Below are 23,550 nucleotides of genomic sequence, written 5' to 3'. Positions count from 1 at the left end.
TAGCTTTGTATCAACCATTTTCATATATTTCTTATTGGTAACTGTTTTAAGAGACTTGAAATAATATTCAATTTCAATCAGGAATAGTTTAATACTGGAGTAGCTCTTTGAAACGTATGTTTATGGATGTGAAATTTCCCTAATAAAATAAAAAGATTAACAACAGTGCATACATTTTTTTTTCTTTGAATTCAAAGTAGAAAATAATATCCTTCTTGTTAACTTTGATTTCATGAGATGTTTTTCTGAGAATGTAATTCTCAAGTTCTTTCCAAAATGTGTTAATATATGAGCAATCATAGAGTAGATGAGTTATGCTTTCAGGTTCAGTTTTACAAAAGGTGCATTTGTTGTCAATGTCATGAAATCTTGATATATATATGAGTTGGATGGATATATGTTTTGTAGTATTTTTAGGTGTAATTCTCTAATTTGTTACACAGTAACACTGTGCCAGTTAATATCACAAAATTAGCATTCCAAAAGAATTTCCCTCGGGTGTTATTATCTTGATATTATAGAAACATTCTCTGATATGCTTATTAGAACATTTTTGACTTAAAATATCAATACCATTGATATAAAGTTTATCAACAGTTGTAGGTTGCATATTTTGTTTTTTGTAGCTTTTTATTAGTTCTATCATGCTGCTCGGTATAGAGTTTAAAACAGAGCTAAATTCTTTAAATTTAATAGGGAATGCTTTTTCTGTGATAAAATCGTTATAATTAAGTAACTGACCATTGCAGTTAAATAGATCTTTCAAGTAAATTATATTTTTATCAATCCAAATTTGTAAATAGAGCGATTTTTTTCCTTTGGTGATATATTCATTATTCCATATTATTGATTTGTGTGGGGAAAAGTTATGTAAATAACACATTTTCCATGCCAACATAGCTTGTTGATAAAATTATGACATTTTAACGGGTAATCTTGTAATGTTATAGTTATATGACAACAGGAACTGAAGACCGCCAACATTTTTGGAAATGTTATGTGGAATGAAGTGCCATAATGAATCAGGAGTTTTTAAACATTCTTTGAGCCATTTAATTTTAAAGGTGAAATTCAAGTCCATGAAATCGAGTAAATCAAAACCTCCTTTGGCTTTAGGGAAGCAGATTTTTTTTTCAGATGATGGTGCTTATTCTTTCATACAAAGTTCCCAAATATATCATTAATATCTTCACATGTAGAATCAGAAACATTAAGACAAAGGGCTGGATACACAAATCTGGAAACACCCTGAGCTTTAGTCAAAAGAATCATTCCTAAAATTGATAGGTCTCTTTGAAGCCACAAGTTTAGTATAGTTTTAATTTTTTTGATTATGAGGGAGAAATTACGTTGTTGACGCTCTTTAACATTTTTACTGACATGAATGCCAAGATATTTAACACATTCTTTAACAGGGATATCAAATAAGCTTTTAGCATTTGTTTGGTACAAACATAAAATTTCACATGTAGATTTGTTAAGTTTTAATCCAGAAGCAACTAAAAATTTCTCTATTGATGAAATTGCATTTTCAAGCTAATGTTTATGTTTTAGGAATAATACTGTATCATCAGCTAGTTGGGTTAGTCTGACTTCCTTTCCAAAGATGGATAAACCTTTAATAACCAGATTATTTACAATATGTAAAGAAAGTAATTCAACAACAATTAAAAACAAAAAAGGTGAAATCAGACAACCCTAATGAACAGATCTCAAGATTTGGAATCTTTTAGATGTGTTTGGATATAGCATAACGCTACTGTTAATATCTCTATACAGCATTTCAATAACAGATACAAAATTTTGTCCAAAACCAAAAGTTTTGAGTGCATTAAATAAAAATTAATGTTCTACTGTATCGAAAGCTTTATAAAAGTCCAGAAAAACGATGAGAGAATCAGTATCAATATTATCAGAGTAGTCAAATAAATCAAGAGCCAGCCTTATGTTAGAACTGATATGGTGGTTAGACATAAAACCTGTTTGTGTTTCACCCATAATCTCTTCAAGATCTTTTTTTTGACCTTCAAGCATAGACCAGTGAGATAATTTTGCAATTTATACTTAAGAGAGTGATAGGTCTCCAATTTTCAATTAACAGGTGATCTTTTTCAGGTTTAGGAACGAGAGATATAACACCCTGCTTCATGCTCGGCGACATTTCTTTTCTGTCAATGCATTCCATAAATAAAGCAAATAAAGGATCTACAATGATGTCCCAAAAGTGTAAATAAAATTCTAACGAAAGTCCATCATTGCTTGGAGATTTGCCTTTCTTCATTGACTGGATTGCTTCTGACATTTCAGGTTTTGTCATGGATCTTTCACAATTTGATTTAAAGTGTTCTGAGATGGTAGGAGTGACATTTTTTTATAGACTCAATGAATTTGTCACACTCGTTATTGTTGGAATCTGACCTGTATAGTTTCTCGTAAAATAAACCAACATATTTGGAGATTTCTAAGTGATTAGTAATTATGTTTTATTTAATCTTAAGTGAAGAAATATTGTTTCTTTTTTGGTTTCGTTTCTTGAGGGCAAAGAAGTAGCTGGAGTTACTTTCACCGAGTTCAAGTCATTTGGCTCTTGACCGTATGAAAGCCCCTTTGGCTATATTAATATACATATTATCTATATCCTCTCTTAGTCTTTTCAATTCATTTTCTTCCTCATCTGATAATTTATCTTTTTTCATTAATGTGTTTAATTCATTTATGATGCTGATCTCTTTAGCAGCATTCCTTTTTTTATTTTCCTTACTCTGTCTCATAGCTGTTTCTCTTACCTTGAATTTAAAGAATTCCCATTTCTGTGTATGATTCATATCAGTATCCCCAAATATCTGTTCTGCTGTTTTTTAACTGTATTACAAAATGTATCATCATTTAATAATTTATTATTTAACTTACAGAATCCATGTAAGTTCATTTTTTTCTTGTTTCCTGTCTGCTAAGCAAATTGTGATTAATTTGTGATCAGAAAATGGCGCAAACTCATGATTGGATTCTGAAACGAATTGTAGACATAAAGGTGAAATAAACCAGAGGTCAATTCTGGACTTCAAAGATCTATTTGCATTACTCCAAGTAAATTTCTTTCTATGTCAGGGTTTTAAGTATCACCAAACGTCTATAACTGAAAATTGTTCACAGATAAATGTGGTGCTTTTAAATCTTGAGTGTTGAATTGTTCTTACCCATATTCTGTCTATGAGATCATCTGGGGTATCGGTATAATCTCCCCCAAGAATTAAGTGAACCTTTTTATATTTCAGTTTGAGGGATTCAAGTTTCTGACATAGTTGTATACACAAATTTTTTGCCTGAGTTGTGTTATTATGGTTATACAGATTACAAACAATAAAGAAGGTGTTATCCAGTTTGAAAACCAGGATGATCCATCGGCCCTCATCTGAAAATAATGACTCAATAATGTCACCTATAAATTTATTTAAAAAAAAATAGCTACACCTGTAGAATGTTGAGAGGCATGACAAAAATAACATTTATCACCCCACTGCATTTTCCAAAATTCTACATCATCATCACTTGAGTGAGCCTCTTGTAAAAAAAAAATCAAGTCAGCATTTCTTCGTCTACAAAATATGAAAATAGATTTTCTTTTGGTACTGTCACAAATACCTCTGACATTCAGGGATATTATTTTTAAAGAACCATGGAATGAGTCTGCCATGGAAAAAGAGAGAAAAAAACAACTGGATGTCTGTTCAGATAACTACGAATTAGAAATTTTAAGATATTTACACTCCTAAAGGTACTTTCGAAAGAGAACTCTAAATTCTGAGTACCATAATGAAGTTTTGATTGAATTCGTCTGACAATTATCATTAAATAAAGCAAAGAATTGCATTAAACAATTATTTTTTTACCAATGTAATAAGAATGAGCATTAGAACTTGGTGATGACTATACACATTGTAGCCCAGTGAACCTGAGGTATTGAACCATCTTAACAAGTTTTAATCAGTGTTACAGTAACCTGAAACTGATTATGTTTGATCGAGAATGCTTTCATTTGTAGCCTAAAGTATCTTATAAGGTAAGATGTATCTTATAAGGTTTGTGTTTTACTTAGTGAACTATGGATCACCTTATTGATTTGTAACTTATGCAGTGTGTTTTACACCATCGATAATGGCCGCAGGGCCAACCCACTCGGTTTTCTTTCCTTTGCTGTGAGCTTGTTTAACAATTGGCCAATTTTCCTCTGGGATGATCTGAGCTATTATATGCATCACCTCTTTTCCCACATCCTCATTACTGTGTTCTGGAAGATTTAGAAGACGGAGGTTCCAGCGCCTACTGTATCATCCAGTTTCTTCACGGTGTTGTTTGTCTGTTCACATTGTATCTCCAGCGACAATTCCGGCGGCGTTTTTAGTCACCATTTGTTTAAACGTAGAGAATCGGTCATTCAGCCCATAATAGCTTTCAATGTATCCGTATTAGATACTGCTTCCTCTCACCTCAAGGGTTTCGGTGCAGATCTTCTTCGAGTCAGGGCTTTTCATAGGGGTTTCTGGAAGAGGTTCGCATTCACCTGCGAAGGATTTCTCGGGTTCCATGTCCATTATGAGTCCCCCCTTTCTTCTAACTTCATTTTGGCCATATTCGCGGGCTTGCCTCAAGGCTGCTGGTTAAACCTTGTTTGAGCTAGCAGTCAACTTTCTCTGTAACGTGTCACCACAAAGATGTCGGTTTTCTCTTTACTTGGTAAAACAGTCCAACTGGTGGTGCACGAAATACAAGTGCAATTGTTCACTTCTATGAAAAAGTTATTTGAGACCGTCCAAGTCATTTAAAATGTTAGGTATTCATCGGGAATTCACGAGCTCACAGGAAAGCATCAGCGCTGGTCGCCATCTTGGCCCCCCAACTTTTGTGAATTTGAATCCTCCCTCTGCTTCTGTGACGATGTCACACACTGATTAGGAGTTCTATGAAGCTGGTCATGTGACTCAGCAGAGGAAATAATACATGATATCAACTGTTATACCAAGGTCAGTGAGAATTCCAATGTCAACTGGCGTGTTTTAGATTGGTCTAATGCACGCCAGTTGACAGTTAGTTCAGCAAGTTAAATCACCATTGTATCACTCCGCTGTGCATGTTACCATAGCAACGCATCACACACATTTCAACGCATGCGAGAGTAGCCTGCGCTCCTACTGGCCCCCATCTCTAAAGCCTGGCTCACACTACAGGATTCTCGCCCCGATTTTAACCAAGATTCGGTCCTCCCGACAATCGGAGAAGAAATCTGGTCGGGGACTAAATTCGGCCCCGACGTTCGGGCAAGGCTATCTTCTAGTGTGAGCAGTTGACAGATGAATCTTTAGCCCCACGATCATCTCACAGACTCGTCGGAGCCGCCCCGATAATTTTCAAACATGTTTGATATTTTTCTGGATGATAACAACATTCATTCTCACTGAGGATGACAACAGACAGTTAGAAAGAGCCCCAGAGACGGGACAACAGACAACAAACGCAGGCTCAAAGTGCAACTGAAAGGCTCCAGGTCAGCTGACTGCACGCTCCACTGACCCACTCGAGCCAGTTCAATTATGCCTTTGAAAATAACACATAATCACGCCATTTTTAGTAGGGAACTGTTGTTTTGTCAGTGATCGGTGTGAGATCATGCCATTATTCGCTGATGCAGCAACTGTTTCACCTCTGTCCCTCTGCGTGCGCGTAATGGATGAAAGGCACCGCTGCAGACAGCGCCGCTTCTCTCTCCTCCTGTCCCACCAGTGCGCTAAAAACCTCAGATCAAACAACTGAGCACATGTGGTGCATCACTCTCTCTGATCGAATAATCTTGTTGAAATTCTGTAGTGTGTGGTGGTCAGTATTTTCAAATCTTGTAGTTAGTGCGTGCTTAAGATTTAAGAGAAGATGATCTGGGAACATTCAGTTAAATTTTGCTTTTATCTTGACAACGATTGCTAAGACAAAAAACCTTTTTTGGTTGACTTACAAAAAATAGTTCCTATATTTGAGCACATTTAGCAAGTTTAAAGCAATTATTTATTTTTTATTTTAAAGTTTAGTTTGTGGGACCATGGTACAAGCGGATTAAACAACTCGGAAGTGTGCATTAGATCGTTCTCAGGCACTCCACGGAGTAACACCACTCCGCTGCGCGTCGTGGTGTTCCCACTCCATGTCATGTCTCACAACGGTCTAATGCATGTTTCCTTGTTGTTTAATCCTTACTTATAGCACAAAGAGGGCCAGAAAGTGATGAAACCCTAACAGTGGAGGTAATACCTTGACAATAGAGGGGAAACTGGTATGACAGACCGGCAGAAGGGACAGACGAGAATGCTAGGACACGTCCAACGCTGCTTGGAGCTTTTCTTATTGTTATTACTTGTCTAAGAACATATCTTCTCATAGGGCCCCACCTACTCAGGTGACACCCTTAAATTCTGTTTCAGGCTTTTTGAAATGGCTTTAGTTGCCTAAAAAAACAGTAGATTTCTGCTGTCTTCATACACCAAAGATCCAGATCAGATCAGTTCCTCAGGTGAGACTAATAATGTGTATTTCAAACTACTGATGTGTGTTTTACTGAGCCCTGTGAGTGAGTGTAATTATTTCTGTGATCATTCTAATGCTGGTTATTTCACAGGGATGTGTGAGTATCAGGATGCAGAACAAGATCTGTGAAATCACACTGAGAACATAGAAAAACAACAACTCACGATCTGACACATGAAGGGTAAGTTAATCTGATTGATGCCTCCGGCAAAAACTCCAAATGTCAGCCCGGTGTGGAACAGGAAGTTGAGGAGTGTGTGCCAGCCATTCCTGCTGATCTGAATCACACTGCATGAAAAAGAATAAGCGGAAGTGTTCACAGAAAGACATCTTTGTTCAAAGGGCAAGTCTGTAAAGTATATGACTTATTTTACTGTTTCACTCTGCAGCATCACTGTGTATTTTACTTACAGCACTAGGACTAATAAGATACTGAAGTTCTGAATCACAATTTCAAGCTTTAAAAAAAACTGGCTCAACACCACCAAGTCATTATGTCCTTCACCGTTTTGGGCAGAGAACACCAACTGTAGCGTTCTGTGCTGGTGAATGATCTGTTTTGATACAACAGCCATGTTTAAATGAATGAAGAACTGTAAACGTTTGCCTGTCGAGTAAGCTCCGCCCATGCATTGGTGCAAAAATTTTTTACAAAATGCGGAGAGAGTTTCTACACAGAAGATGGTGCTGTAAGCAGCAGCTTTGCTGCACAAAGCAAGCTGGGACACAGTAATGTGGACCAGGCAATTACATGTCTTTTTGTCACCTTTTATTGGTTACAACCACAATACCACACTACAGAGACCTGTGGAGAGGCAATTTGATTGAGAACACTCCTTAGTTTCAGTTACTGGTAGAGAATGTCACATTTCATGATATGCTAACTGCTGTGACCCAGAGGCGTTTTCTCCCAGAGGCCAAGGGATGCTATGCGTCCTCTTTTTTTTTCAGACTGTAGCTGTGATTTAATGAAAATACCCCTTATAACAGTTTTGGTAATTCATCTGTATTTCCTCACAGTCATCTCTTCCTCATTTCTCTCCTCTACTTATTGAGCATTTTACAATGTGTCAAACAGCGCCTCCCTAAATGTTATGAGAGGGCCGTGGGCATCGAGAAGCCCACGTAGAGAAGAAAAACTGGTCACAGATATTTCAACCTCCTAATATACAAACATTTATCAAAGTTATATGTAGAAAGTTCACTCTGGAAATACTGTGAACGAACCAAATCATTCTAAATAAATGAAACTTACGGTCCAGTGTGACTTGTATATGTTGTTGTTGTCTTCATGACACATTTTTTGACTGATACGGCTTCAAAATTATGTATAAATATACTCCAGAAAGTCCAGAAAGTATGGTACTTAGTTTTATTACTGAAAAATCACTGATGTAAATAAATATTTAAGCAGACAGTGTTTCTAGCTAGATTTTTAGTTTAGTTTTCATATTGTCAATTAATCTTTAACCTTAACAACTTTCATTGAATGCAATAATAAACTCCTCCTTTTGTAACTTTCTTTCAATGGTCTACATATTTTCATATTTAAGGAGCACAACCGTTTCAGAGCTGAATACCTGATTTATGTATTCTTTATTTGAATGTGCACAGGGGTCATTTACATCTAAAAAGGTTGTAAATCAATTTCAAGTTAACTTTACCATGTCATCATCCCCTTTAATCACATTAAACATAATTATCCAACAACAAAATTGTGGCCAGTGAAAATTCTGAGTGGCTGGTAACTCTGGGAAACCACTAGCCACAGTGGCTGGTGAGCAAAAAAGTTAATGTCAAGCCCTGAGTGTGTGTAAGTAAAATGAGCACTCTGGGCACTCTTAACAGGTCATTCCATTGCATTAAAAAGCGATAGACAAGCTGCAACATAGTCTTTTATGTACCCCACTCCCTAAAAACATACAGATTAGAGGCTTTGTCTCACTTGGCTTCCTCAAAAAATATCCCCACGCTACACCACTGCTGTGACCACTGTGACAGGTTGATGGATGTACTCTCACCTGTGGTGGATGAGGTAAGTCATGATAGAGACAAGCAGACAGAGGAGCATGACAGCCGTGCAGGCGTATACCACAGGATGCAGGTAGTCCCCAGGGTATGGTGGGAAGGACAGAACCCTCTTCAGATCCTGCAGACACCAAAGTTTAAACATCAACCACTGAAGAAACACATCGACATATTAATACTTTCTAGGTAAAAGAAATCATTAGGACTGTGCTCATCAGACAATCAGGACCTGAGCACCTGTATATGCTTCTGTCAAGGCTCAGGGATATCTTGGGTCTATATCAAACAGCAACCTCTGGTCTAACAATATGCGACAATGCTGAAGAACTACAATTTGCTGTTTCTTCATTGTCCACTTTAGGCTGGCTCTGGAAGTACCAGAGGTCTCAAACACACCAGATTACAAGTTTGCCCATCAAAGGCACAGCTCACATGACTGACAGGCACCCTATGGCTGTTAGTGTGGAGACTCAAACCCCACACCACTTCCAATATGGCCGTGCCAGACAGCTTATTTTAAAAATCTGTTTTGGAAACAGCGATGTTGGGGAGACTACTTTCATTAATTACACAGTTCATGCCACAGCTATTCATTTAAAAATTTGGTCTGGCCTTCCTGATTTTTTAGTCTAAGGACATTAGCTAGGCCGCACATTTTTGGCAGCAATGTCAAGCTGCTGTGGCCTTCTCATGAGCTATGCAAGTCTGCTTTATTGTAGTACAGTTACGGTTGTAAGATGTAAACAAACTCTGAATTTTAGCGGCCCCTCATGAGATCCCTCAGGACAGTTTGTCCAAAACACAACATGTATTTCAGTGTGGTGTCTTTGGACATTATAATCTTTCAGCACTGCAACGCACTCTTTGCAGATCAAAAACATTGGTTTGGATTTTTGACTTGGTGGTAAAATAAATACTTTTCATTCTACATGGGATTAAACCAATCATTTTCCTTGCCGTTTTTTTTGTTGTGGGTTAGAAAGAGACATTATATTTTCACCTGTGTAGGACTGCTAATGTTAACTTTTCAAACGCACCTTCTCAATGACACAATGCATGGTGGGTTAGTTGCTAGGTTATGATAGGTGTTGAAGCCAATATGTGTAATGTTGGAAGTTTGTAAGAACTTGTCAGTTAATGATGCTTTTCTCATCCCACCCAAGTGCATTCAGGCCACTCAAGGGTTGCTTTTGGGCGGCATGGGGCCTGCGGGCTGCTAATTAAATAGAGCTGGTCTGTGGGCTGCATGAGCAGTTATCTTCCTTTAAACAAAGCTTGAAAACAGCACAGAACCAACTCCAATCACTAACCCTCCTTAAACTACATCCAGAGAACAGGCCTGATCCCCTTCCGCAACCAAACCCTCCGCACCCAAAAAAAAAAATCATCGGATGAGCACTGTAAATTTAGATTAGATTTTGGAGTTGAATAAAGCTGCGTTTCCACCAAGCAGTACGGGTCGGTTCAGTACGGTTTGGGACAGTAAAGTCTGATCCCGTTTGCGTTTCCACAGCAAACTGTGCCCTCTCGTGGTGAGCGGCGTGTAAGCCGCATGCCAGAAACCACAGCTGGTAAACAATAGCGCGACGACGTAGCAGCTTACCCCGCGATTAAATCCAACAAAGAAGAAAACGCGACACAGTAAACAAAGAGCACGGATGGACGACATGCAGCATTTCGTCCTCTGTGATTTTCATGTAACTCTCTGTTACAAAGTGCAATCAAGCTTCGTTTCAGAGAAGTCTGTGTGCCGCAAGGAGAAATGCAGCCGCTGTCGGGGTGAGTGACGATTCGTTTGACCATTCAACCGTCTGCAGTGTGTTGCTCCACCTCCCGAGAGTGGATCGGTTCAGTCTGGCACCCATACGAAAGGGTCCCAAAAAAGTGGGACGGCTCGTCTCGGTTTTTAGGGATCCGTCCCGGGATGAGTCTGTGGAAACGCCGCTAAAAGCGCACCGTACCGAGACGAACCGACCCGAACTGCTTGGTGGAAACGCGGCTTATATATATATATAGATATAGATATAGATAGATATGATAGTTATTTGTTTTCTATAATTAGATGTTTTGCATATTTATTATCATTAGTTTTGTTTGTCTGGTAATAATTAACTGTGGGCACCAGATGTTATTTAGGTAGGTAGGTGAAAGACAGCCAGCATGCACCAGGGTGGGCCTGTGGTTTTTTACCAGCGTGAGAGAGGCAGCTGGAGCCACAATCTCCTTTGTTCTTTTGTTTGCTTGTTTGCCAAAGAATAAACCATTGGAAATCGCATAAATTTTGGACATTGGACTTCTTTTGCCTGCAAAAATCACTTCCCCACAGTGCATCAGTGATCCATTAAGTTTGGTTAAAGTTTCAGCTTGATATTTCGATCTTTTCTTTGAGTACTTTAAACAAGTGGTCCCTACATTTAGTAACAAGCACCCACTGTACAGGGGGTGATTCTTTTTCTAACTCAGCCGTTCCTGAGCTTTCTGGCTGATATTTTGGTCATTTTTGAATGCTGGCAGTGCACTGGCGGAGTGGCACAGTTGGATAGTGCGCTTGGTCGGTGATCGGAAGGTTGCAGATTCAAGCCCAGCTCTGGGCGATACATGGTGACATGTCCTTGGGCAAGTCACTTAACCCCAAGTTGCTCCAACCGCTGCGTCAGTGGTGTGTAAATGGGCATGAAAGGGCGTGAATGTGTTAGACATACTGAAGGACACCTAGAACAGAAAAACTGTGAGCGAGAATGGGTGTGAATGGGTTAATGTGACCTGTGGTGAAAAGCAGCTTTGAGTAGTCCATGACTAGAAAAGCGCTATATTTACCATCCATTACCATTTACACTCTAGTAACAATTGTATGGGTTGAGACAGAGTCTACAACCCATACAAGTGGCTCAGGTAGTGCAGCTCATCCAGGATGGCACATCAATGCAAGCTGTGGCAAGAGCATGGAGGAGGCGCTACCAGGAGACAGGCCAGTACATCAGGAGACATAGAGGAGGAGTAGGAGGGCAGCAGCAGGACCACTATGTCTTCTTTGTGCAAGGAGAAACAGGAGGAGCACTGCCAGAGCCCTGCAAAAAAAGCTCCAGCAGGGCACAAATGTGCATGTGTCTGCTCAAAGGGTCAGAAACAGATTCCATGAGGGTGGTATGAGGGCCCGATGGGTGTTGTGCTTACAGCCCGCACCATGTAGAACGTTTGGCATTTGCCAGAGAACACCAAGACTGGCAAATTGACCACTAGCACCCTGTGCTCTTCACAGACGAAAACAGGTTCACACTGAGCACATGTGACAGACGTGACAGAGTCTGGAGACGTCGTGGAGAACTTTCTGCTGCCTGCAACATCCTCCAGCATGACCAGGTTTAACAGTGGGTCAGTAATGGTGTGGGGTGGCATTACACAGTCCCCCATGTGCTCTCCAGAGGTAGCCTGACTGCTATAAGGTACTGATATGAGATCCTCAGACCCCTTGTGAGACCATATGCTGGTGCAGTTGGCCCTGGGTTCCTCCTAATGTAAGACAATGCTAGAGTTCATGAGGCTGGAGTGTGTCAGCACTTCCTGTAAGATGAAAGCATTGATGCTATGGACTGGCCGGCCTGTTCCCCAGACCTGAATCCAACTGAGCCTCAGTTTGACTTGTTTTAAAGACATTACATAAAAGTTGGATCATCCTGTAGTTTGTTGTAAATTTTGAGTGTGACTCCTAATCCAGACCTCCATGGGTTAACAAATTTGATTTCTGTTGATATTTTTTGTTTGATTTTGTTGTCCGCACATTCAACTATGTAAAGAACAAAGTGTTTAATAAGAATATTTCATTCATTCAGATCCAGGATGTTATTTTAGTTTTCCATTCATTTTTTGAGCAGTGTATTTTTCTGGAAAATAATTGTCTTTCACTAAACCCGTAGTAATATTGTATCAATATCGAGATATGAGTTTTTGTCCATATCATTCAGCCCTAGTTCTGATGTGTTATCTTTCTCTTCTCCAAGTCTGTTTTATTGTATGAATTTTGATATGATATGAAAAGTACTAAAATGTTTGTTTTTTTCCTTTCTTATCAATTTTCCTAAACTGAAATGTTTAAGAATAAATCTGAGATTCTCTCTTCAAGGTCTATGTTTGTCTGTTACAACATTACATTCTCAAGACAATTTAATTTTTCCACCATCAGCTGAATGGATAAATGGGAGAAGTATTTGGATATGCATTTGACATTAGGTGCAAGGGATGCTGAACTTAAAAACAAAAAAACAAATCTTTACACTGGCTATGTTGCTCCCACTCAATTTATTATGACAGCATTTGTTTTATCTTGTTACTGCTTATATTTTGAATAACAAATAACACAACACAACATTAAACAACAGTTGAACTGGTACCAATGCGCAGATGTTGATATAACTTATCAAGTAAGCTTTGGGGAGGCTTCAACAGTCAGAATGACTAACTAGAACAGGTCAGGAATGCAGGGTCATTACATTATTTAACATTTAATATCTGACAGAATGTGGGGCAGGAGACAATTCTTGTAAAAGTTTTCAAAAATAGTAATGTTGTTTGCCCATGCTGGGTCTTTATGAATGAGCATGATTTCAAGATCCAGGGGAGTCCATACCACCAGATGACAGGTGCCAGCTCCTGTCAGATACAGGTTGCCCCGAATCTGATGCCAGTGGTTGTGGGTCTGCTTCAGAGTCAGAAACCCAGTGACTTCATCCAGTTTGAGAAAAAAGTCCTTTGCTTCTGCTGCCTGAATTACAGCCTTCTTTCTGGCTGCATAGGTACATTTTATCTAAATGATGCAGTCATCGGATGCTATGCCCATCTGGGGAGCCACCAAGCAGGCGGCTGCAAGCGAGGAACACTCCGCTCTCCTGGATCGTCATGCCAGTGCGCTTTATGTATTCCTCTTTAGCCTTTTGGACAATTCCCCATTCACAATCCTGGGGGCAAGAAAAGAATTTAATACACAATGTGTATGGATAAGAGAGTTAAAACATTTTAGGTGAGGAATTTTGATTTTACATAAATTTTGAAAATGTGATTTCAAACATCTTTAAAGGTCAAAAATTCACTGTGGGCAAATTTACAATCCTTTTGTCCTCTTCTGACTGTTCACAAACTTTTGACCCTCTAAAAGATGTCAGATAATTTATTTTTCAAACATTTTTTACCCCCTAAAGGCAGGTACACACTACAGGATTATGGGGCTGATTTTTTTGCCCCGATCACCCCCTTATGATCAAAGCCATCAAAGGCCTGATTGTCTGATGACATTATGGGCTCTAATTTCATGGCGCACCGCCATGCGCTGCCAATTTCACAATTTGGTAGATTTTAGAGTCTGAAAAAAAATATTTCTGCTTTGCCCTATATGTCCATCATGTTTGTTTACACAGAAGTCACATTTTACTACGCAAGATTTGGAATCTTGAGCCCGAAGAAGCTGCTGAAGATTCTGCCAGTGTGTAATGTCCTCACACTGATCAGGAAAGAGAAATCTTGAAATCTTGGTAAGAGTTCCTCTTCACCACTGCCAACACAAAGCCAAAGGTGCTGGCTGTGAGCCTGTTCTTACAATATGCCATTCTGTTATATAGAAACACATAACAGTTAACCTAACTGACTTTAAGTACACCTAAAAACTATGGAAACTATCTTTGTATGTATCTTACCCAAAAGGCATTCTTAGTTTGCCCACATGTGGCTCTCTCAATGTCTTTCTTCTGCCATGGGCTTATAGCAAGGGATGAAAGCATATACCAAGCTTTGTGCTCTGCATCACCATAACTGGAGCTGGCCAGACTCTTATCAAAAGTTTTGTTGTGATGGCATGGGTCAAATGTCTGTACCAACAAATATCACTGAATCAGGAAAAAAAACAACAATTACATCCATGCAAGTCAACGATGTTCACTGCCATATACATATTTTTATCTAAACGGTGTGAAATACATTTAAATACAGTATGAAAGGGTTGATTTATGATTTGCAATGGTTTAAATCTGTGGATGTCTGAGTGAATTTATCATCTTTAGAAACAAGGGTGTGCTGGGATATCCCGATCTCATTTGTTAATGATTTAATGAAGTTTATGTGTGATGTTTCTGATAAAGTTGCACATGACACTTCAAAATACAAAAGATAGAAGTCAAACTATTCATTTATAACAAACCTTAAATCCAGGCTTGGAATTTAGCACGGAATAAACGTAGGGTCAGGATTTTTTAATGATAACAAAACAGAAAGCACGACTGCTGACCTCTAATTACTCCAAGTACTAACCTTGTGGCGTAAAAGGTGCAATCATAGACTCCTTCTTCGCAGCGATGTCCTCTGTTTTTGGGTGCCGTGGGTCTCTTCCACACACACTCGACATCCGTACAGTTCTTCTCGGCCCAAATGAGAAGAGCAGCTATGTGGTGGCACTTGGCCAATAGCACAGGAGCAAGTATTTGCCCTCACTTCCTGTCCCTCAATGTGTACCTGAGTAAAAACAACTTTGCAAGCCCTCACAAAAAACACTAACACTGCTGAAAAACAGAGAGCAACACTCTGTGTTGCGTTAGGTGGTACTAAAAGCTACGTAACATCCTTAGCTGTCCAACCTGTATTGGGCTTGTAAGACATTTCCAGGGCCAGTTAACTTGTCAACAAACCATATAAACGTATTCTAACATACCTAAACACACAATTAGAGCCCAATCGATATGGGATTTTTGGGGCCAATGCCAATACCGATACTGGGGGCAAAAAAAAAAAAAAGCCGATATCTGATATATTGGCCAATATCCGATATATCAGCTGATATGTATAATAAATTCATGAGAATCTCAAATAAATGAGAAACTTACACGACGTTAAAACGCTGTATTATAATCTTACATTAGATAATGGTGGACGTGTGAATTAACAGTATCTCTGTTTATCTCACAAAAAAGCAACTAACACGATGTTAAAACGCTGTATTATGGTCTTACATTAGATAATGGTGGACGGAGGGGGCAGGCACAAGGGCAGTGTACAGCCCAACACACAGACACACAGGAGCAGGAGCGACAGAATCTCCATGGAGCAAAAATTTTTACAATCTGCAACATTTTGGCCGATGTTGATTAATCGGTGACAGGCATAATCGGCCCAAATTATCAGCCAGACCGATAAATCGCTCAGGCTCTACACACAATAGTTAATGTTACACAAGTACAGTAAAATTAGCTTGATGACTGACACTCAACTGTTAGCTAGCTCCTTACTCACTTCAACCTTGTGAATTCTACTTTTCATTGAAGCCTTTACTATGCCTTTCAGACTTCCACCTGGCAGCACACGAACATTTACAACTCTATTTAAGTGGTAGGAGTTCAAACCCCTTTTCACTGACTTTGGGAAGTTGGTAAAATACGATGTGACCATGAAAAAAGTGACCGGTTCCCTGGCTACAGCCATTGCTGGTTAAGTTAGCCACAGCGGGTTGGACATGGAAGTGACATTGTGGGCCTTCATGAAATCACACTAGCCATCTCCATAGCTCCAGATCACAGCAGAAATAATTTAGAGATACCTAGCATAAATCCGGTTTATGCCTTGTTTTTTATTTTAACATTGTAGTGGACACTAGAGGGAGATCTCACACTAAAATAGACAGGAGGAAGTGAGTTAAGTGATGACGTGAGACCAGGGCTGGTTATAGATCAGTGTGCTGTTGAGTTTTGTTGGTTGGAAGTCGCACAGTAAACTTCAGAGCCTCCATACTCGAGTCTGCTCGTCTCTTTTGTTATCGACCTCCACATTGGTGACCCTGACGTGATTATGTCGGTTGAAGCCGGTGGCGACGGAGGGCTTGGAGCCTCAGCAGTAGCTTCTGCTGGTTCTCCGGCGGTTTTTGCTGCTACAATGAAGCTGCCGGAATTTTGGCAGCACGACCCGGAGCCGTGGTTCCAGCATATCGAGGCACAGTTTCACCTCCGGGGGATCTCGGTGGATGAAACAAAGTATTACCACGTGGTGGCAGCCTTGGACTCGTCAACTGCCCGTAGAGTCATGGGTTTCCTGAGGGAGCCACCGGCCGCGGGGAAGTACGAGGCTCTCAAGGCACAGCTCCTGCGGTTGTTCCGGCTTTCAGACACAGAACGAGCAGATCGCCTGTTGTCCCTTAACGGATTAGGAGACAGCAAGCCCACGGAGTTAATGGAGAATATGCTAGCGCTACTTGGCGCAGGTGACGTCTCGTTCCTGTTTGTGCACCTCTTCCTACGGCAGCTCCCGCCTCAGGTACGAACAGCTCTGGCAAACTCACCGCTTGTGCGCACCAAAGATTACCGCGGATTAGCAGAGGAAGCAGACCGGATCCTACTAGCATCCCGCCAGTATAGTATACAGGCTGTATCATCACCCCAACCCCCTCTCCTGAGAGCGGAGGAGCTGACGACTCCTGTGGCTGCCGTGTCGGATCGGCGGAGAGAGGACGGCGTGTTATGCTTCTATCATCGCCGTTTTGGCTCGAAAGCTAAGCGGTGTATCCCGCCCTGCTCTTTTGCTGTCCAGGGAAACGGGAGGGCCGGCGCTCGTTAGCGGCTGTGAGTGCTGGCAACGCTGATAAGCTGCTGTTTATTGAGGATTCGTTGTCCGGTCGGCGTCTGCTGGTGGACTCAGGAGCACAGCGGAGTATCCTACCTGCCTCGGCTGCGGAGGCCCTGGGAAATGGACACGGACCCCCGCTGGACGCGGCCAACGGCACCCCCATTCGTACATTCGGCACCAGGTTTGTGACTGTGTGTTTTAATGGGCGCCAGTTTGGATGGGACTTTGTGTTTGCTTCTGTGTCCGTACCTATATTGGGCGCGGATTTTTTATGCGCTCACAGGCTGCTGGTGGATGTTTCAAACCGCCGCCTTATTGATGCGGTGTCCTTTGCTACGTATCCCTGTACACTGGGGGGGCCGGGACCCCTCCCCCTTGCTAACATGCTTGCCACAGGGGACGTTTATCAGCGTCTCCTGGCCAAATTCCCAGCTCTGACTACCCCCACTTTCTCTGCTAAAGTGGCCAAGCATGGAGTTGAACATTACATCACCACTGTTGGTTCGCCTGTGTATGCAAGAGCACGCCGTCTGGATGCTGCTAAACTGGCTATAGCAAGGGAGGAGTTTTCTGCAATGGAACGGCTGGGCATTGTGCGCCGCTCAAACAGCCCCTGGGCCTCCCCACTGCATATGGTGCCCAAGGCTGACGGCAGGTGGCGTCCCTGTGGGGATTTCCGTCGCCTTAACAACATTACTACTCCGGACAGGTACCCAGTTCCACACATTCAGGACTTTTCTGTACATCTGTCTGGAGCCTGCATTTTTTCCAAAGTGGATTTGGTGCGGGGTTATCATCAGGTGCCAGTCGCTCAGCAGGATGTGCCTAAGACTGCTGTAATCACCCCCTTTGGACTGTTTGAGTTCCTGCGTATGCCTTTCGGCCTCAAGGGGGCAGCACAAACTTTTCAGCGGCTAATGGACTCTGTTTTGCGGGATCTGCCTTTCCTGTTTGTCTATTTGGATGACATTCTGGTGGCTAGTGCTTCTGCTGAGCAGCATCTGACACACCTTAACCAACTCTTTGAGAGACTGAGTGAGCATGGACTGATTGTGAACCCAGCCAAGTGTCAGTTTGGACTGCCAGCGATCGATTTCCTCGGCCACCGTGTCTCGCCTGAAGGAGCTGTCCCTCTGCCGGCTAAGGTTGAGGCGATAGCTGCTTTTCCACGACCCCGCACAATCAGGTCCCTGCAGGAGTTTCTGGGTATGGTGAACTTCTACAACAGGTTCATAGAGAGAGCGGCTCAACTGATGCGCCCTCTGTATGAAGCGCTGAGGGGGAAGAAGGATAGCCAGGAGGTGGACTGGTCTTCAGAGAGGGTCCAGGCGTTTGAGGGTGCCAAAGCAGCTTTGGCCAACGCCGCCATGCTCTCACACCCCTCCCCTACTGCACCTATAGCTCTTACTACTGACTCCTCTGACTATGCAGTGGGTGCAGTATGTGAGCAGTGGGTGTTAGGATCCTGGCGGCCTCTTGCCTTTTTCAGCAGAAAACTGCGTGACAGTGAGAGGAAGTACAGCACGTTTGATAGAGAGCTCCTGGCCCTTTTCCTGGCTACACGTCACTTTAGGTTCATGCTGGAGGGTCGCCAGTTCACCGCATTCGTGGATCACAAGCCCCTTACTTTTGCTATGTCCAAGACTGCCGAACCCTGGTCGGCACGGCAGCAGCGTCAACTCTCTGCTATTTCTGAGTTCACCACAGACATTCAACATGTGGCTGGAAAGGACAATCGGGTGGCGGATTGCCTCTCCCGGGTACATGTTAGTTCAGTGCACCTTGGGATCGATTATGTTGCCATGGCCGCGGACCAGCTGGTGGATGTGGATATTCAGGCGTTTAAGAAGGAGGAGACAGGCCTAAGGTTGAAGGATGTGGAGTTTCACGACTGCGGCACCACGCTTCTTTGTGATATCTCCACAGGGCAGCCTCGGCCGATGGTTCAGATGGGCTGGCGACGCAGAGTTTTTGAGGCCATGCATGTCCTGTCACATCCGGGGGTTAAAGCCTCTGTTAAGCTGGTGAGCTCCAAGTTTGTCTGGCCGGGCCTCAGGAAGGATGTGAAGCAATGGGCTGCTTCCTGTATGGCCTGTCAACGCTCTAAGGTGCACCGTCACATCAAGGCCCCTCTAGAGCCATTTCATATTCCAGAGAGGCGGTTCGAGCATGTCAACGTGGACCTGGTTGGTCCACTGCCCCAATCCCGGGGGTTTACTCACCTTCTCACTATGGTGGACAGGACCACTAGGTGGCCAGAGGTTGTTCCCTTGTCATCAACTACATCTGCAGAAGTAGCCCGGGCATTCATATCTGCATGGGTGGCACGTTTCGGGACGCCATCTGACCTCACCTCGGACAGGGGTGCCCAGTTCACCTCTGAGCTGTGGAATGCTGTGGCTCAGAACTTAGGGGTGAAGCTCCATCGCACCACTGCATATAACCCACAGGCCAACGGGTTGTGTGAACGGTTTCATCGTTCCATGAAAGCTGCCCTTCGTGCAGCCCTTAAGGACAGTAACTGGATGGACCGCCTTCCCTGGGTTATGTTAGGCTTGCGTTCAGCCCCGAAAGAGGACCTTAAATCCTCCTCTGCAGAGCTTGTTTTTGGGCAGCCATTGAGGCTTCCTGGGGAGTTTCTACCAAAAGCTTCATCACCCTGGTCTGTGTCTGCTCAGCGCTTGGCTTTCAGAGATGCCACCACTGCCTTTTCCCCTTTGCCTGTTCATCACTGTCTACCCCAGACCTATATACCGAAGGATCTAATGTCTGCTGACTATGTTTTTGTCCGGCATGATGCCCATCGTTCCCCCCTGCAGGCCCCTTATGACGGACCCTTCCGGGTTCTGGAAGTGGGGTCAAAGAACTTTGTTGTGGACATGGGAGGGCATCCAGAGCGGGTCTCAGTGGATCGTCTTAAGCCTGCTCATGTACTGAAGGAAGAGCCAGTTGAGCTGGCTCTGCCTCCCCGCCGTGGACGACCTCCCAAGTCTGTTCCTCTCCCAGGACCCGTTTCCAGTCCCAACAACCCCCCAGTGGCTGCTCCTGCCCCATCTGTCCGGTCTCGTCGATGGCAGGGGCGTCCCCCAGCCCCTGTTCCTACTTTTTTCCCTTCCCCGGTCACTGTGAAGCACAGTCGTTATGGTCGGCTGATCAAGCCCCCTTTGAAGGATTGAGACTGTGCCTGTATGGGATGGAGGACTGTTTTTTTTTGTTTTTTTTGTTATTGTTGTTCTCTGGTTTATTTTCCTGGCACAGTTTGGGGACATTTGGTTTGATTCATAGGTTGTGTGTCTATTTTTGGTGTTCCGGGGGGGCCTGTGTAGTGGACACTAGAGGGAGATCTCACACTAAAATAGACAGGAGGAAGTGAGTTAAGTGATGACGTGAGACCAGGGCTGGTTATAGATCAGTGTGCTGTTGAGTTTTGTTGGTTGGAAGTCGCACAGTAAACTTCAGAGCCTCCATACTCGAGTCTGCTCGTCTCTTTTGTTATCGACCTCCACAACATACTAAATAACCAAATGTTATTCATCTGATTTAAATGACCGGGGGCTGTTTGTATATTGCGTTCACATTTCTCCTCGCGCTGTTTTGTGCATCGCAAAGTTCCGCCACGCGCACACCCATGTGTGCGCATTTACACATACAGACAAGCACATTCCATATTGCAGACAGACAGCTGGGAAAAACACCACAAGAAACATTTTCCAGCGTCTTCTCTGTGAACATGCAATACTCGCTCTCCTGCGCTCGCTACCTCCCCCCTGCTGCCAACAGTGTCACCGTCCCCCCAAGGCTGTTAACCGAGGTAAAACACTGTATTGGTAACCCAAACCATGAAAAGAAACCCACTAATGGTTATGGCCTGAATGTTTCTTGGAGGGATAGCTTCAGGGAAACGAGTTGTAACATCCATGACTAGGGATGGGTACCTTTCACATTTGAAATGATACAGTAGCGATGCCAGGTACCTGGCAATTGGTACCGGTACTCAAGGGTACCAATTGCTGGTACTTTTTTGTGTTTATGTGATAAAAAATATAATTTTTTAAATAATAAAATACATATATATTTTTTTTATTCTTCAATAAATAACCTTGTAATAGTGTGTTCATGTCCAGCATGGAAAATCACCTACTCTTCCACTCCTTCACAGTCACAGGAATGTGTTTAGGTACCCAAACATGGTACCTTTTGATTTTTCATGAATAGGTACTTGGTACGTTTAACAGAATTCAGTCAGTACCTGTAAAAGTACCTAGTTTGATAGCCATCCCTTTCCATGACAGTCAAAAGGTACTCATTATCTTTCTTAGCTTTGGGCAAAGGACCAACACAATCAATAACCATCTTGGAATAAGGCTTCTCAACCACAGATACAGTGGTCAATGGTGCCACAGGGATTTTCTGAGTGACAAAAACGGTAAAAATTAACCACATTCCAGTGAATCTTAGGCCAATAAAAGTGTTTCATGATCTTTGCCTGAATTTTCTTAATGTCTAAGTGACCAGCTAAAGGGGTCTCAAGTGCTAGACGTAACACCTCTTAACGGTAAGCTTGGGACAAGACTATCTGATGATGCACTCCCCGCTCATCCATAGCAGGCTGAGTTGGAGGCCTCCACTTCCTCACAAGCACATGATCTTTGAAGTACAATCCCTCAGCCATGTTTTCAATCGCAACCTCAGTACCATGTCCCCACATGGAGTCCGGTCCTTCTGACAGGACTCCATGGAGGATCCTGACCCTGAGTTGTTAGTTGGAGACAACAAGCTGGTTACCACCACCTGTTTACGAGCTAGTTTGTTTCCCTAAAAGAGTGTAACTCTCTTCTTTTCACTGGGAGTTCAGGTGCCACTGCCACCAGAGCATAGCCAATGAAAATATTGGTTCCCTGTAGATTGTAACATCCTATAGAGGGGGGCAGCACTAAATGTGCCCCCAAAACCTCCAAAACCCGAAAGCACCCATTTCAGGCAGATACATAGTACCTGCAACAAAACCGACTGACTTGATGCTGTGTCCTTAAGGAATGGAAGCTAGCGTAAGTTCATACAGGTTACGGAAGTCATACACCCAACTGTGATCAGCTGACTGTTGGCTGATGTTCAATCTCTAACCCCTCTTAACCAATCACAGTGTGTGTCTGACGACAATGCGGTGTATTTAAATCATATCTTCACTCTGTCTTATCCCTGCTACCTCTTTGTTACATAGCTGCTGATGTCTCATGTACTAACGTATGAAAACATTCTTTTAGAGTTGGCTGTACAGCTTCCTTACCATCTCTTCAGCTAAGATGTTTCATCTGGAGCTCAACTCTGGAGATGAGTGCATAAGTGACTCTCAGTCGAGGAAGAAGAAAGGCCTGAAGCAAGCTGTAGTATGATGTATGACCAAAAAGCTATTAATAATCAAACGTTTCAAAAATTGTTGAAAAATTGATTAAAGCAAAAATAGAATAACCAGTGCTTAAGCTAAGCACAACAGTAAGAGATGGATCATATAAAGATATTTAGAGCCTCAAGGCAACTAAGTGATATGACTAAAAAAGCTTTTGATAGTCAAAAGCATTAAGAGATGCTCTAAAATTGATTTAATCATGAAAATAAAAAAACAGTGCTTGAGTCAAGTACAGCAATAAGAGATGGGCAAAATAAAAGTGTTTTGAAGATTCTAGGCCATATGACCAAAAAGCTAACAACATTGAAAGGTTTTAAAATTTAATTTAAAACTGATTTAGGGGGGGAAACAGTGCTTGAGCCAAGTACAGCAATGAGAGATGGAAAAAAGTGAAGATTCTGGGTCACATGACCAAAAAGCTATTGACAATCAAAAGTTTTAAAAACTGATAAAATATTGACTTATTCAGGAAAAAAAAAAAACACTGCTCGAGCCAAGAACAGCAGTAAGAGATGAACAATACAAAAAAAGATTGGGGGCTTCCAGCTTTCTTGACCAAACAGCTTTTGATGATCAAAAGTTTAAATTTAAAACTGATTTAGGCAAAAATAGCAAGAGCCAAGTACAGCAATGAGAGATGGACAAAATAAAAGAGATTTGAAGATTCTAGGTCACATGACCAAAAAGCTATTGATGATCGAAAGTTTTAAAAATTGCTCTAAAATTGATAGAACAAAAAAAATGGAAAACCATTACATGAGCAAAGAACAGCTATAACAGATGGACAAAATAAAAGTGTTTTGTATTTTCTAGAGCACCAGATGAAAAAGGTGTACCTATCATGACTTCACATGTCAGTTGGAACCCTGAAATAATCCTTAAGAAAAACCCTGGACTACAGATAAAGGGCAGATACTCTTCAGTAAATGTCAGGACCCTGTTTCAGGTACTGA

At 42.0% G+C, this 23,550-nt stretch overlaps 1 protein-coding gene across 2 annotated transcripts in view; it reads right to left on the bottom strand.

Moving 5' to 3' along the window:
• adgra1a (adhesion G protein-coupled receptor A1a) overlaps positions 1 to 23,550 on the bottom strand; it is a 44,839-nt gene that overhangs the window by 12,724 nt on the left and 8,565 nt on the right. For both annotated transcript variants that reach the window (XM_074663729.1, XM_074663728.1), the window contains exons 3-4: positions 8,592 to 8,719; positions 6,735 to 6,858 (exon numbers count right to left, since the gene is read on the bottom strand). In XM_074663729.1, coding sequence (XP_074519830.1) covers positions 6,735 to 6,858; positions 8,592 to 8,719 — 252 coding nt within the window. The remainder of the gene's footprint in view (positions 1 to 6,734; positions 6,859 to 8,591; positions 8,720 to 23,550) is intronic.

The sequence above is a fragment of the Halichoeres trimaculatus genome, unplaced genomic scaffold, assembly GCF_033239565.1.
Source record: "Halichoeres trimaculatus isolate MK-OKI-2021-1 unplaced genomic scaffold, fHalTri1.1 fHalTri1_scaffold_23, whole genome shotgun sequence".
Classification (NCBI taxonomy): Eukaryota; Metazoa; Chordata; class Actinopteri; order Labriformes; family Labridae; genus Halichoeres; species Halichoeres trimaculatus.
Note: the sequence above shows the minus strand (reverse complement) of the source record. Positions and strands in the feature narration are given on the sequence as shown.